This window comes from Indicator indicator, chromosome 14 (genome assembly GCF_027791375.1).
Source record: "Indicator indicator isolate 239-I01 chromosome 14, UM_Iind_1.1, whole genome shotgun sequence".
NCBI lineage: Eukaryota > Metazoa > Chordata > Aves > Piciformes > Indicatoridae > Indicator > Indicator indicator.
In genome coordinates this window covers 5,301,509-5,317,760 of record NC_072023.1, presented here as the reverse complement: position 1 = coordinate 5,317,760, position 16,252 = coordinate 5,301,509, and the positions used below count along the sequence as shown (strand labels likewise).

At 41.6% G+C, this 16,252-nt stretch overlaps 1 protein-coding gene across 1 annotated transcript; it reads left to right on the top strand.

The window, feature by feature from the left end:
• Window positions 1-597: 597 nt before the first annotated feature.
• On the top strand, window positions 598-15,226 carry AGBL3 (AGBL carboxypeptidase 3). The gene is made up of 12 exons (XM_054386783.1): window positions 598-622; window positions 1,671-1,778; window positions 2,793-2,898; window positions 3,954-4,733; window positions 6,463-6,625; window positions 7,624-7,750; window positions 8,263-8,360; window positions 8,501-8,580; window positions 9,970-10,036; window positions 12,581-12,649; window positions 13,393-13,450; window positions 15,072-15,226. The coding sequence occupies exons 1-12, from the start codon at window positions 598-600 to the stop codon at window positions 15,224-15,226; spliced, it is 1,836 nt and encodes a 611-aa protein (XP_054242758.1).
• Window positions 15,227-16,252: the final 1,026 nt, after the last annotated feature.

The following is a 16,252-nucleotide window of genomic DNA, read 5'->3' as shown; positions in this document are numbered from 1 at the left end:
TCTTTGCCTGTTATGTTTTCATTCAAGTGGCTTCTCAAAACTTTGAAGAATTCCTCTGTGACAAGCAAGTAACCCAACCCCACCCCTTCTCTATTTTGACTCAAGACATGGAGATCGTAGACTCCATGACGTAACAGACTAGTAATAAAAGCAGTAATAATAAAAGATGCCAACATTTCCTATAGGAACCCAATTAAACTATTCCCTCCCTGCCACAGGTGACTACTTGATGTGCTTTGTGGTTTAGTGAGTTAACTGTTCATTCAAGGCTACTTTTAAATTCAGCATGATTTATAGGATGGAGCAATAAATTTACGTTTCAGTGGTGTGTAATTTTACTGTGCTATGCTTAGTTATGGTCTTTTCACATAGATAATCTCTGTAGCCCGTTTCCACTTGGAAGAGCAAGAGGGACTGATGTGAGGGTTCTTTCTTATAGATTCTATTTGTGCTTATCTTTTTCCAAGGGCAAAACAAATTCTGCCATCATCTGACTCAGAGGCAGTGGTACCCCGTCCTCAGGAGCCTCAGAATCTGGATGATTTATCATCTGCCAGTCAATTTTCCCTGGTGTATTGGCCACACCAGTATGAAGTTATGAGGGACAGAATTGAGCACATTGGTAAGTTACTGTGTTATGCTTCAAATCTTGTGTATGGGCAAAGAGGAAGCACACCTTATATATCACAGAATCCTAGAATGGCTTGGGTTGGAAGGGACCTTCAAAGATCATCTAGTTCCACCCCTGCTGCCATGGGCAGGGTCATACAAATAAAGCCAAGAATTTATTGTTACGATGAATGAAATATTAAGAGACAAATCATTATTAGTCAAAATATGATTGATACAGAAAAATAATATATAATCATAGAATTGTTTGGGTTGGAAAACACCTACTCCAACCTGGCATTGAACACCTCGAAGGAGAGGAAATTCACAACCTTCCTGAGCAACCTGTCCCAGTGTCTCACCATCCTTATTGTAAAGAACTTCTTTCTAATGTCCAGTCTAAATCTCCCCTCTTTCAGTTTAAAGCCATTCCTCCTTGTCCTATCACTACAAGTCCTTGTATAAGTCCCTCCACAGCTTTCCTGTAGGCCCCCTTCAGGTACTGGAAGGCCACTATAAGGTCTCCCTGGAGCCTTCTCTTCTCCAGGCTGAACAGCCCCAACTGTCCCAGCCTGTCCCCCTAGGAGGAGTGCTACAGCCCTCTGATCATCTCCTATGGAGTTGCTCAAACAATTTTATGTCCTTCTTGTGTTGGGGGCACCAGAACTGCACACAGTACTCCAGATGGGGTCTCACAAGAGCAGAGTAGAGGGGGAGAATCAATTACTTCCCTCTGTAGTTGGAGCATCTGTTTTGCTAATGGTACCAGTGCTGTCTAATCGTCACCATTGTCATTCTCACAGATGGTAAGCAAGCTGTACAGGGAACAGAAATAAGCTTGCACAGCAAAAGTCAGTCCCTGCACAGTTTGATAGGTATTTTTATTTAGAGCTTTAGTGAAGATTGCTCACAGATCCAAAAAAAGGGGTTCAAAAGGGAACTTCTGTGGTTTTGTGTAACTGGTATAAAGAGGATGAACTGCTTGTCAGTGTATGCTTCATGTGGTAAAGATTCTTAATTCCTCCTGCTTGTAGTCCTTCTGTGTGTCTCCTCTTTTTCAGATTGGATACCTACTACCCCTGAGCCATTTTACACTCCAACAGGTTTGGAGATGATGCCACCATACCAAACTCCTGACAAAGGCACTGTGATTTACCTAGAAGAAGAAGGTGGGAACACAGTGAAAAATCTTGTCACCTGTAGATCAATGAAGCATCTGCTTTGATCCCCTTTGGGAACCTAACTCAAAGCCTGATAAAATCAATATACTTTTCTATTGTTATTTTAAAGCATTTGGAAATAAATTCTTTTCCTATAGATAGGGAAGAAATTAGTTACATAGTTACAGAGCTCCCTCATGGCTTTCAGCAGAAGAGCTGTATCCTCTCTATTTTGTGGGTGCAGTTTGGGGATGACAGGAGATTTTGATTACCCTGGTTTTCCACACCTTGGTGGCAAAAGCTTTCTGGAATCAAAACAACTTCTCAGCCAGAAAAGTAAATTCTCACTGATGTTCTCACCTAGAAGTTCTAGGTTTTAGTGAACTATAGTAATGAAGATTGTAATTAAAAGGTCAGTTATGCCTTTGTGAGTGTCTCTTCTGAGGAACAGTGAACAAGATAGCAGAACAGAGGAAAAGGGGCTACAGGCTCAGACTGTATGCTGGAAGTGATGTGAAAACATCACTTGCAATATTAAAGTGGTTGCTGCTGGGCCTGGGTGTCATCTTTTTTACTTCTAGACTAGAATAATTGAATACAGAGATTTAAGAACCAACTGATGGCAACAATTCTCTCAGCTAGATATGATTTCTGAGCAGAGAAATTGCCCATTTAACTGGTGAACAGATCTGGGGGAGGTGAGTCCTAGAGTCTTTGCACCAAACTCAGTTGCTTTGTCTAAGTGCAGAGTATGAATTGCTCATGCAGAGAGACACAGTGACCTCCAAGTCAGAGTCAGATCTCAGGCCAAGTGAAATCCTTAAGGTTAGGTGAGAATGGAAGACTAAATCTTGATATAATTTCTTTATGCTTACCTAAGAAATGCTTTAAAATTCAAATCCATGCAGCTGTTTCCAGAAGCAATGTTCAGAAGGATACAGGTATGCCCTAAAATGACTGAGACTGAAATGAAAGAAATCTGTTCTATAGCTAATAAAAACCTCTGCTTTATGTATTCCAAAGTGAGAGGTCTCTGCCCCCTGCAGCAGATCCTCCATCAGGAAGGGGACACCACCCTGATCTTCGAAGCACGGTTTGAGAGTGGGAATTTGCAGAAGGTGGTCAAAGTGTAAGTTTCTACTCTTTTCTTCCTTTATCAACATGGAATTATTTTCAGAGGTGTTACTATCAGCAGCCTGCTCTCAGTTTCTGAGCAGGATGTCATACCATGGGTTTGTAATTTGGTTTATGCTAGTTGAATAAGCTTCAAAAGTAGTTTCAAGTAACGTTCACATGAAATGATCTGACAGCTATTCCGTAGCACTGAATGTTTTCTATAGGTGATAATCACCTACACAAATTCAACACCTTAAGCACCTCCTTTTAAAACATAGTTTGGAGAATATTTTTAGAAGTCCTAGTTATCATTAAAAGCCCTAATGAAGACAGCAGTTGCATTATCGGTATGCTTGGTGCAATTAGGCCTCTTTTCTTAGCAGCTGCATAGTCTTTGATTTCTGACATTGTAAATTGGATTTGCACCTAATTCACTGTGAGCTGCTTTTTCATGGCAGTCTGCATGTAGCCCTCACTGCAAGAAAGACACTGAGGTGCTGAAGTGTATCCAAAGCAGCCCAACGCATCTGCTGAAGGGTCTAGAGCACAAAGCTTATGAGGAGCGGCTGAACCAGAGTTGTTTAGTCTGGAGAAGAGGAGGCTCAGAGGAGACCTTATCTCCCTCTACAACTTCCTGAAGGAAGGTTCTATCTCTCTCCACAGAGATACAACCAGATGCTACAACCTGAAAGGAGGTTGTAGCAAGTAGGGGGTCAGGCTCTTCTTTGAGGTAACAAAGAGCAGGTCGAGAGGAAATGGCCTCAAGTTGCACCAGGAGATGTTTAGGTTGGATATTAGAAAAAATTTCTTTACTGATCAGTAAAGAGCAGTCAGATATTGGAACAGGCTGCCCTGGGAAGTGGTGGAGTTGCCATCCCTGGAAGTGCTCAAAAAACGTGTAGATTTGGCACTGATGGATGTGGTATAGTGGTGGACAAGGCAGTGTTAGGTTCACAGTTGGACTTGATAACGTTCGAGGCCTTTTCCAACCTCTAGGATCGTTGGGCACTGCATCATCCTACAGTGCTAACCAGCATCACAGCTGTTTGCCTTCCTTCTGCCTAGCAGCAATGAATTTGAGTACCAGCTGACCCTGCGCACGGACCGCGCCACAGGCAGCTACACGCAGTGGTTCTACTTCCAAGTGAGCAACACGCAGGCGGGGACGCCGTATCGCTTCACCATCGTCAACTTCACCAGGCCCAACAGCCTCTACAAACGAGGCTTGAGGCCACTGATGTACTCAGAAGCTGATGCTAAGGAACACAGGGTTGGCTGGCGAAGGACTGGAAATGAAATCAAGTATTACAAAAACAATGCAGGCCAAGGCAGACGACAATATTTCTCCCTCACGTGGACGTTCCAGTTCCCTCACGACCAAGACACCTGCTACTTTGCCCACTGCTATCCTTACACCTACTCCAAGCTGCAGGAGTACCTGGTGGCCATCTCTACAGATGAGGGGAAGTCCAGATTCTGCAAGATTGATATCTTGTGCCATTCACTAGCAGGAAACATAGTGTACGTTCTAACTGTCACCAACCCCTCTAAGGGCGGCAAGGGCGCTGAGAGGAAGGCTGTGATACTAACTGCGAGGGTGCATCCGGGAGAAACTAACAGCTCCTGGATAATGAAGGGCTTTCTGGATTACATTCTTGGTGATTCGGGCAAAGCTCAGCTCCTGCGGGACACTTTTGTCTTCAAAGTGGTGCCCATGTTGAATCCAGATGGTGTGATTGTGGGGAATCACCGCTGCTCTTTAACAGGTCAGGACTTGAACCGCAAGTACAGGTCGAAAAGGAAGAAATCTTATCCTTCTGTCTGGTACACCCGAAGCATGATCAAAAGGTAACCTCGTTTGCATTCCGTGCAGGATAGATGATGTTCCTTTCCACTGTCTTTTGGCTAGTGTGGCTTCTCTGTGTCCTTTCTTGGTTTTGGTATTGTTGACATCTTTGCCCCCAAGCCCTTCTGACTGTTTCGTGTCTGGTTGGTTTTCAGAGCAGGTTCACAGGTTCACAGGCTCACAGGATGTCAGGGGTTGAAAGGGATCCAAAGAGGTCATCAAGTCCAACCCCCCCTGCCAGAGCAGGACCATAGAATCTAGCTCAGGTCACACAGGAATGCATCCAGACAGGCCTTGAAAGTCTCCAGAGAAGGAGACTCCACAACCCCTCTGGGCAGCCTGTTCCAGTGGTCTGTGACCCTTTAAAGAAGATCCCCCTTGTGTTAAGGTGGAACCTCCTGTGCTGCTGTTTTCTTCTTTAGTATTGTGCAAGTTTCCCTTTAATGTACTTTCTCCATTCCTGGTAGTAAGTTACATCTCCAAAGTAAAAAGAACTTTTACCAAAATATTTTCAGCATATTTTTCCTCAGTATACACTGCCAAAATCTGCTTATCAAATTCCTTATTTCTTTCATTTTCTTCTTTTCTGGCATACAACCACATCCCAGAATGAAGTTAGGTTCAGAATAGATGCCAGGTGTCCGTTTGACAGCAAAGATTGCCAAGTTTGTTCTATGTTTTGCTGCAAATATGTTTGGTTTCTTACACAAACTTGCAGTCACAGAGACTCTGGCTATAAAATAAAACCTTCAGATGGTAAACATCTGTTACAAATTAAAACAAAGAAGACTCTTGTGCAGAAAGCCAGTGACAGAGTTAGTACATTTAATGTTTTTTCATCTGGTTCCAGCCTGGTTTAAGTAAGATTTCTGTTCTTTCAAAGGAATGTTTTGCCATATAGATCCCTAGCTTACAGAGGATGAGCACCCCTCCTGTCTCTCTAGATGAGAGACAATCTGCACTTGTCAGTGCCCTGTAATTGGTATCAATTTTGTTTGCCTAAGTGCTACTGACCTTCAGCCTCACATTCAGCTGCTGTCAGCAGAGACAGGTCTGTTTAGTACTTCTTCCTTCTTAGTTCTGCTGTGGATTTCCAACTCCTGCCCAGCATAAAGTCCCAGGTGACACACTGTGGCGCCATCTTCCCTGTAGAGCTCTGCTTTGACATGAATTGGGCATTGAGGGTGCGGATTGCTAAACCCCAGTCTGTCTAGCTGCAAATTTTCTTTTAAGAGTTAGTTAAGCAATAATAGATTGCAGAGTCTTGGCACATCATAAAAATTGATGTCTCCGGTTTGATGAAGAAAAGTGATTCACTGCTAAGACTTCAGTCTCATCATTGTACAACATGTATTATCCAACACATGTACAACAGTAGAAGAGCAGCAGATAAGAACATCAGGTTTCAGCTGTACAAGGTCCTCGTGTGCACATCTACAGAGCTGCATGTTCCAACTGAAAGTTGGAACACATGGACAAAGGCTGCTGATGCATGCACTCATTTCTGTGCAGTGACAAGTGTATTTTTCCGGAGGGAACTGACCAGTTTGTTTCTGATCTAGCACACTAAAAGTTTAACTTAAAGCTCAGAATATGAAACTTGTGTTGATTTCTTGCATTTTAGGTAACATATGAGCTTCAGTGTAACATATTAGTTCAAACTAGTTTCTGAGGTGGAGGAAAAAAACCCCACACTTTTAATAAAGTATTCTATCTTGTCCCATATTACAGAGTGATGGAGGAACGGGATGTTTTCCTGTATTGTGACATCCATGGTCACAACAAGAAACAGAATGTCTTTATGTATGGTTGTGAGTCAAAGCAGCATTCCAAAGCACCACACATGCATCCACGTGGCTTCCCACTCTTGCTGAGCAAGAGCTGCCCGGATATGGTAAGCAAATGTCTGGCAAGAAACTTACCTAAAAACTGATTTGGATTCCTAGGTTTTTTGTTAAGGTGTTATGTTTACTAAAAGATAGCACTTCATCCAGTAAAATAATCTGCAGTTGGCTAATGTTAGAAATGGTAGGAATAAGAAATTTTAATGCCTCGGAATCCCAGCACTCCAAAACGTACCAAGATGAACTGGAGTGTAAAGTTTTACAAGGTCAAAAGCTAACATTAAATATTGTGTACTCCTAATATTCAATGCAGCTTTAAAATATATTGTAGAATTAAAAGCAAGCAAGGAAGGAAAGAAGAAACTAAAGAAGAAAAATACTTCTCCAGGATGAACTTGAAAACTTCTGTTCAAAATTGTGCCAAAAATCATCATGTTTGCCTAAGATATTTCAACTAAGAAAAAAATTAAAGTGTACTGGGAAATGGTGGCTTTAAAAATACTTCATTTCCAGTAAAATCTGACTCCAGTAAGCTTATTTTGAACAAGAAAGTTTGCAAAAGCTCAGATATAAAACAGTGCACAAACTAACCTACTGCATGCCCTTGCATAATCGCAGCTAATGCTGTTGTCCTCAGCTATCAATAATGAAGTAGTTGTGAGCTCCGTATCAGTTGCATTGAACTGTTGGTCTTTTAACTTATGAGACAAGAGTTATTCCAACCTTTTAGTAAGATGCATGTTGGTATATAAAAGCATGTTGGTAACACAGCTGGGCAGCTGTCTATATAGGACATGTGCAGATGATTCAGAAATCCTGAAAGCAAACCAAACTTTTAATCCAAGGGCTTTTAGTTCACCTACGTCTCCATTGTGTCAGGATGCTGTGAGCTATGTTGAGCAGCATTCAAGCAGTGTGAAAACTGACAATTATTTACCTGGTAGATAAGGTTTTTTAAAAAAAAAAAACAAACTTGCATGGTTAAAAAAGAATTTATTGCATCTTCCTCTTTGCTTCTAAAGCTGATGTCTCTACCTGCCTTTTAAAGTTCTCGTTCCCAGACTGCCGATTCAGAGTGCGAAAGGGCAGAGAAGGCACAGGTCGAGTGGTGATGTGGAAGATGGGCATCAACAACAGCTACACTTTGGAAGCCTCTATCTGTGGCTCTAAGTTGGGTGAGACAATTCCCTGTGGCTATTTAGTAGAAATTATCAAACAATAACTTGTGTTATTTCGTGGAAAAGGCTAGCTTCAGCTGCTGGTGGTGTTCTGTCTTATTAGGTAGAAATGAATGATGATTTAAGAGAAGAGTTGGAAAAAAAAATCACAACTAGCTACTGTTCAGCATTATTGCATACATACCATGAAACAACAACGTGAGTGGAATGCTGATTAAAAGCAGTAACTAAAGCTAGTTGTATTTTTTTAGGAAATCTTGTCTTAGGGAATCAGTCAGCTGTGCACTGTAGTTAACCTTCTCTGAGTGGACACATTTGGTCATGTAGGCAGACCAATGATCTGTAATATCATCTGTATAAAACTTCAGCAGTCATAGACCTGTCTAACATTCGTCAGTGAAAGATATGTGAGTTTGCTGCCAGGCACCATCCTGAGATATCACAGATACCCAGCAGTCAGCAAGATGACTGACATTTTAATTTCTGTGTTGCTCCCATTGATGCTACAGGCTGCAGACAAATGACTCATTTTGATATGAAAGACTTGGAGTCAATAGGACAGCATTTTTGTGATGCTCTCTTCAATTACTGTGTTCATAACAAGGAGGTAAGGAAAGTCTCCCTTAGGCCTTAGTTCATCTTACTGTGACAAAACCTAATTCTCCATAGCAATACTGAATTTATTAATGGCTTTGTTAAGCAGTAAACTACATCTGTAATGTTTCTTATTATTATCTGTGCCTGAAGGAACACAAGAAAGTAGTGAAACAGCAAGCCAGGGTGAACTCCAAGGTCCTGAATTCTGATGTGTTAACCTGGGATTCCAGGTAACTTAGGACTATGCAGATATGCCACAATTTACTATGTTCTCTGCACCTCATAAAGAGTGCCAGAGTAGATGTTAGAGGTGTTACTGAAGTTACTTTATTAATAGTCACACTCCTTAATTTAACACTCCTTAAAAGACTGCATGCAAATCTTATTGTAGCCAAACTGTAATAGCCAATTCATTGGAAGCAGAGCTCTGTATCTACCCCAGGTGGCCTTCCTTAGGAGAAATGAAACTGTATTGGTACAGACCCTGATCTGTTGCATCACTTAAATCATAGAATCATTGAATCATTTAGGTTGGAAAAGACTGTTAAGATCATTAAGTCCAACTATTAATCCAGCACTGCCAGGTCACCACTAAACCATGTCCCTCAGAACTGCATCTACACAGCTTTTCAGTCCCTCCAGGAAGAGAGACTCCACCACTGCCATGGGCAGCCTGGTCCAGGGCTTGACAGCCCCTCTGTAGAAATTGCTCCTCATGTCCAACCTAACTCCTCCCTTGGCACAACTTGAAGCCATTTCCTCTTGTTTTTCAGCCTCACATTTTACAGAGCAAGATAGCCACAATGTAAGGTATATTGTCTTGGGTTTGGGTAAAACTGATTTCATTAATCATGGAAGATGCTAATCTGATTCCATCTAGCCAAAGGGGTTAAGTACAAAGTAATTTGTAGCAGTGCAAGAATCTGAATGCTGACCAAATGAGATCTATTAAACAGATCAGCTTCTCCTGTGCCAGTGCAGGCAGGGACTGCAAGGTCAGTTGTGCAGGTGATTTGTGAGATGTGGTCATTTCTGTGTTATGAACAGCTGTGGCTTTATGATCATTTATTGGGGAATAAAACTTTCATACACATCATTTGGGGGAGGGGATCATTAATAGGTTGGCTTTATCTCATCAGACCTGAAGTGCCTAGAGTACTTGCTGAACTGCAAGAAAAGAAAGAGACACAAGATTCTAATGCATCATCAGAGAACTAGGAGAAGGCTTGTTAGGAACAAAGAGGATGATGTTGTGTGAGAGGACTGGGGAGGAGGGAAGGTGTGTGAAACAAAACTAAAAGAAACCCAGGTAGAAACAGGAGGTGCCATCTGGATAGACCATGTCTCTTTCAGTAACTAAGCTTTCTCTAAGATATGTTGCCCACTTTTTGCAGATTAGCTGTAGGTCTGTAAAATTAAAATGTGGGTCTGGAAGGCAGGCACGTGGAAAACACATTCACATCTCCACAAACACATTCACATCTCCACAAACACATTCACATCTCTACAGCTAGGATTACTACAGAAGACAGCTGCTAATTATTGGGATGAATGCTGCAAAATTCTGTTTGCAGTCACCAAATCTGAAAATTAAATAAAACAAAGCTTATCTTTTACAGCAGCCAAACTTCTGACAGCTCAGATTCCTCTGATCCTGATGCAGACCAGCTAAAACTAGACACTAAGGTATGCTATGACTTTTTTTTTTTTTGCCTGTGAACACTTCTGTCCTGAATGCCACCAAGATAAGTTGCTAGAATTTAACAGGCTCTGTTTTGAAGAACCTTAGGAATAAGACAGTCAGAATAGTTATCAACAATGGAATAGGCTATAGACATACAGTTCACATGAACAGCACAGAACAACAGTATTAATTTTCCCTATAGCTCAACCCAGGTTGACCAGAAGGTGGTGGTTTTGTTCCAAAAGAAGGTGGCTTTCTACCTGTCAGGTTCTGCAGTACAGCTGAGTAAGAAGGTCAGCGTGAGGAGGAGGGCACCAGCGTTAAGCAGGAGAAGTCTGGTGGCCACGTACACTGGTGTCAGCCACGCTTTGGAGACACACAATTCACCATATTCAGGAGTTGTGTTCTCCTCTCAGGCGTGCAAGCAAATCATCTCACTGGTCCTGTCTGCATCAGACTACCCCAATGCCTGATTCTAGGCTTATAGACAAATATAGCTCCAGATTGAACAAAATACCTTCACTGGAGAGCAATGAGACTTTTTAGTTTCCTGAAGCCTATATTTACTTGTTTTGCAGAAAAGAACAGGTTAAAACCTGGGGATTGTCCTTGTTTCCTTGATGTTTATTTCTTTGGTGCCTGTGATTTCCATAATGCTGCTCAAGATGTTTCCTGGAGATAAGCAAAACAAACTGTTGTGGGTGTGTTGCTTTTAGTAAACTCGTGGATGACATTTAGGCAACAATAATGGTTTCTGTAAATTGTTACTTCCTGTTTGTGACATAAATTCAGTAAACAAACAACAGTAAAAGGGCAAACAAGTATCAGGAGTAGGTACTAAGAGGGTATAAAACTGAAGTGACCCCTGTAACCCTTTGCAAAACATGCAGATAAGCATTTCAGATGACTGGGCCAGCTGATAACTTCCATGATTTGGAGTTGAAGATCTAGTTGCAGGTATGGTACTTTGAAACATTGATTCAGTCACAGGAGCTCTGCTGAGCACGCCTGTGGTGAGGGAAGCTGTCTTGGATCTCTTTATGTTCTGCCCCCCTCCCTGGAGGCATTTATCCCATTTATGTCTGGAAGCGTTTTATGGAGAACACATCTTTGTGCAAAGTCCACATTGCTCCACTTGGTTCCTCTGCAGTTGCTAAGACCAGTGTGGCCATTAAACTATGTCCCAAAGTGCCCCAACCTTGCCAGTTGCTAGGCAGGCTGATGCTGAGTACCAAATCACACACTCTGAATGGCAGGAAGGGGCATGATGCAGCTTTACAAACACTGCCAGCACAAGGATTTCAGAGCTGGGGCTTGGTAATGATTATTGTCTGTTTCCCTGTCCTGTGACTTGCTTCTCTATCTTCTCTTCACAACACTCTGCTGGACTGGGAAACACAACTGAAAATGTTTTAGTGGCCTTGGCAATAATCTTGTTCAATGAAACTTGAAGTGAAAAGGGTCCAGCTGAGGGAGTGAGGTGTTTTGGAGACCAAAGAGAAGCTGGTATAATCTCCAGCTCTAAGGCATATTCCTTGACAGAAAGATCAAAATGTATCAAATAATATATTCATGATACATAATCTGACCACTTTTTCCTACTTTTCAATGCTTCATTCTTTGATGAAACAGACAGAATCATAGAAACATTCAGGTTGGAAAAGACCCTCAGGACCATCAAGTCCAAATTATATCCCCAAGCACTACATCCAAACGACCCTTAAACACCTCCAGGGATGGTGACTCAACCACCTCCCTGGGCAGCACATTCCAATGTCTGACCACTCTTGCTGGGAAAAAATGTTTCCTAATCTCCAGCCTAAACCTACCCAGTCACAGCTGGAGGCCATTCCCTCTTGTTCTATCACAAATTCCCTGGGAGAAGAGACCAGCACCAGCCTCTCCACAAGGTCCTTTCAGGTAGTTGTAGAGAGCAATGAGGTCTCCCCTCAGCCTCCTCTTTTTCAAACTAAACAGCCCCAGCTCCTTCAGTCACTCTTCATCAGATTTATTCTCCAGGCCCTTCACAGCTTCCTTGCCCTCCTCTGCACTCTGTGGGCAGTCATTCAGAAAGAAGTCACATGAATGTTTCAATGGGTAATATCCCTTTTATGTACATAAACATTCTACTGCTGGCTGCTTTATTAATGCTCTCATTGGTTCAATAGGTAGCTTTTTGGTTTTTTTGCATTTTATGCTAATCTTTTGCAAGAGGAGGGTGGTTTTTTGGAAGTCCCAGCATTGGAAACACAGAGCATTGGCAATTAATCCTACTGAGAAAGCATGGTTGTCCAGGTTCCCAGACTAAAAATAAACTAGCCATACTGAGTAGGAAATGAGGTTCCTTGTCAATATGATATGTTTTCACCCAGGTTCATAAATACTTCCTGAACACAACAGCATCTTGAGCAGCCTCTTACATGTGTCCCTTCTGGCATTGTGATTATCATGTTTATTTACAACTGGTTTGTGGTGGATTTTTTTTTTCTTTGTAGCTTAATATTCCACCATGAATCAAAATTGTGACTTGACTATTTTCTGTGCAGAAAAAACCCCAAACACCAGGAGAACATTTTCACAGCATTGCTAGGGACAAAGGTCACGAAAGCAAAACTGTGAGTATTTTTCATCCCCATAGAAACATGTTGTGCTCTTTTTCTGACCAAAGACTGATAACATGACAACTTAATTCAACCACTTTAACTTCAGACAAGTAGTTTTGTCACCAAATGCTGACCTAGAATACTCATTGCTCTGTACTGTCTATTTCATCAATGAATGAAGTGATCATTACGAAGCCCCAGCTCTGAAATCCTTGTGCTGACAACATTTGTAAAGCTGTATCATGCCCCTTCCTGCCATTCAGAATGTGTGATGTGGGACTCAGCATCAGCTTGCCCAGCAACTACCATGGAATGAAGTTTGCTAAATGTTCATTGTCAGCATAGTTGGTATAAGATCTAAATTTTGGGGGGTTTTAATGTCACTCCTTCATTATTGCTGTTTGGCATCCTACATAACTACATGGACAATGTGAGCCTTGTCCTAATGGAGCAACACGTACAAATCATAGATGAAAATAATACAGTCTAATGGTATGTTCCTACTTTCATGGAAAGAAATTTAACTTCTGAAAATCAGGCCAAATACTGAATGCCTAGTTTGCCTTCTGCTTGGGGGAAAAAAAATAAAAGCCCAGCCTTTACAATTTAACTCTTTTCCCACTAGTTATTGAATGCTTACCAAGATTCCCCTCTGTTAACCTGGTGTACACTCCTTGAACAAGCCATAAAATAGCTTTTTGTTAGTCAGTCTTTTTGAACTTAACAATATTTGGTGTTTCTGTTCTGTTTCACAGGCTCAGGACATTGAAGCTGACCATGAGGTACTTCAAGCACTTGACCCAGTGAAAAAAGGTGAAGATTGTCCTTTTGTTTAATTCTTACAATCCAAATAAGCCTTTTGAGTTTTTAATAATCTCAAAGAGAGGCTAAGTGCAGAGTTCTTTGGTTGTCATTTCACTCAGTCTCAGCATTTGGAAGAGCTCAATTTTCTGTAACTTAAACTGTCTTTATTGCACATTAAGGATACTGGAATGAATTCCCAGGACAACCTTTATTCATGTGTTTTTCACACTTTGGGTGCAGAAAATCCAACAGTGACATGCTGTAGTGCTATGATTTAGTAATGACTTATTGCTTGGCTCTGAATTTCTGTCTTGTTTTTCTCAAGCATGCACCCAGTGCTATTCTGCCTCGTGACTACTTTGATTTGTCCTGGAGAACATAACTGCAAACAAACAACAACAAAACCAAAATGAAACAACCAAAATCACCAAAAGAAACACAGGAAAAAGAAAAAAACCTGGCATGGTAGCTGGAAAGCTAATACTTGGTTTGTGAAGGGGTTTGTCAGAAGGATGTGCCTATGACAGGAGAGGACTGGATTCATTGACTGAGGGGATCCTGTGTTCCTAATGTATTTTTTAACCCCAGCTAAATAGCACTGGGAGGTTTCTCTGTTTTGCTCTCCCCCTTTATGTTGGCCAGGTGGGTTAAATATTACAAATGAAATTCAGGATTAACTGTATATAGCACCTCTTCACTTAGAATAAAAGGAGCTTCAAAATGTCATTCATGTGTCCAAGGCACATGCCTCCCCATATGCTGTCAGACCCAGTTCATCTACCCAATGATCATGGACCTTACCCAGTAGATTCCTGCCTCACCATGGCCTGCGGGGGAGGTATTTGCAGTGCACACTAAAGCCAGCTGCAGCTAACCTCTTCCTTGCCAACTGCTAAAATGCATCTTCTGGGTCAGGTCATGCTGAGAGAGAGGCCAGGGGCCTGGGCTGCAGCAGTAGCCACTTGAGGAGATGTGGTCTTCACCTGTGGGTACTGCCAAGGCCCAGCCTGTCACACCAGCTGATGCACAGAACGGTAGCAGTACTGGAAAACTCCCATGTTCAGCAGCAGCTGATAAGCTGTAGCAGATACCAGAAATGACAGCTTGGAGCTTCCCAGCTGAGATACCTCAGGTCCAGAAGCTCATTCAACTCTTTGTGAACAGTCCAGGGTAAAGAACATGAAAAATCTCAGCTTAATGGTGAAGGATAATGAATGCCTCTGACTCTGCACTTTCCTTCTGCACTTACTGGTTGGAGAGTCTCCAGCCACTGGCTCCTTGCTTTTCCTATATGTCAGCATGCCAGAAAGGGGTGTCTGGTCTGGTTCTGAGAAGTGTTGGAATTAGGCCTTCCAGGGAGGTCAATAGAACATCATACCACAGGAGCAGTAAAATCAGGTCCTGTGCCTCTGGCTGAAGTTTCCACAGTTTAGTACTAGATTTTGAATCATGCTCTGACTCTCCTTCAGTAAAGGAAATGCTTCTGCCATAAGACCAGTTTCCTATAAAGGAAATCAGTAGTCATCTACGTTTTTAGTAACTTACTTACTTAGTAAGTACTTACTAAGTACTTACTAGGTAAGTAAGTAGTATTTGATGTGGATTTGTTTTCTCCTCCTTTTTCACTCAGGTCATGATCATAGTCCAAAGAGCAATTCAAAAAAGGAAGAAAGGAACATGAAAGAGAGGCTCCCCTCAAAAAGTACAAGGTCCAAGAAAACCAGGACAGCAAGCCAAGCTGTAAGTTTTGGGAAGAGTAAATCTGCAAGGCACAAGACACTCTGACATTGCTACCTAAAGCAAAAACCAGACAACATGCTGCAAAATACCAGGGTGTATTTTGGAACCCCAGTTCTTCAGCTACTGAAGGCACATGAAAGGGTCATGTATCTGATTTGCCTGAAGGATTCCCAAGGTTTTGGTTATGGATTGTGAGTCTACCAGTGAGAGAATAGATAGATACCTACCAAAAGTAAAATTCTTCTTACTCTTTACTTTGTCTTCTTTTCTTTTTTTTCTTTTCCATTTTCTTTTCTTTCTTTTCTTTTCCTCTTTTCTTTTTCTTTTTCTCTTTTCCTTTTCTCTTTTCTATTTCCTTTTTCTCTTTTCTTTTTCTCCTTTCTTTTTCATTTCTTTTTTCTTTTTTTCCTTTCTGCTTCTCTTTGCTTTTTCTTTTCTTTCTTTTCCTTTGTTTCTTTCTCTCTTTTCTTCTTCTTTCTTTTCTTTACAAATGGTTTGCACACATTAGCTAGTGTACACATAACACTTCTCTCAGTATATGAGTATCCCAAATTGTAAACCAATTTAGCAGTGAGTCTCTCCTGAGTATAAAGTATCATTTGTCCTCAACAAAATATACTGGGATTGTTAGATATGTTTGTTCTGTTACTGCTCTCCCCTGGTAACAGCCACCTTGCAGGTGTGGTGCTGTGATAGATGGCCCCTCGGCCTACCCCAGTGTGACCATCCATGTGTTCTTACATAGCTGGGTACTGTTTCATTCACTACAGTCATCTACCTGCATAGTTTATATTTTCTTAATGTACAGACATGTAAGAGAAGAGATTAAAAATATTCCGCACAGGACAAGTACTGAGTTTTGTCTCCTTTAAATTTCCTCGTAGGGTTTCCCAGTAAGCAAGTCAGTGAGCTTCTTCTCTCTGCCTCATCTCTGCCTCATCTCTCAGCATGCTCCATTTCAATCCATACATCGAAACCTATTGCTGCAAAAGCAGGGCTATCAAAGTTTTGAGCGTTTGAGAGGGGCTGAACTAGAATTACCAATACAAAATAAAACCTAGATTATTTGTA

Coding starts and splice junctions, on each gene's coding strand:
- AGBL3 (XM_054386783.1), top strand. CDS start 598: ATGAGGGACAGAATTGAGCACATTG. Junction 623..1,670: donor GGACAGAATTGAGCACATTG/GTAAGTTACTGT, acceptor CCTCTTTTTCAG/ATTGGATACCTACTACCCCT. Junction 8,361..8,500: donor ACTGTGTTCATAACAAGGAG/GTAAGGAAAGTC, acceptor CTGTGCCTGAAG/GAACACAAGAAAGTAGTGAA.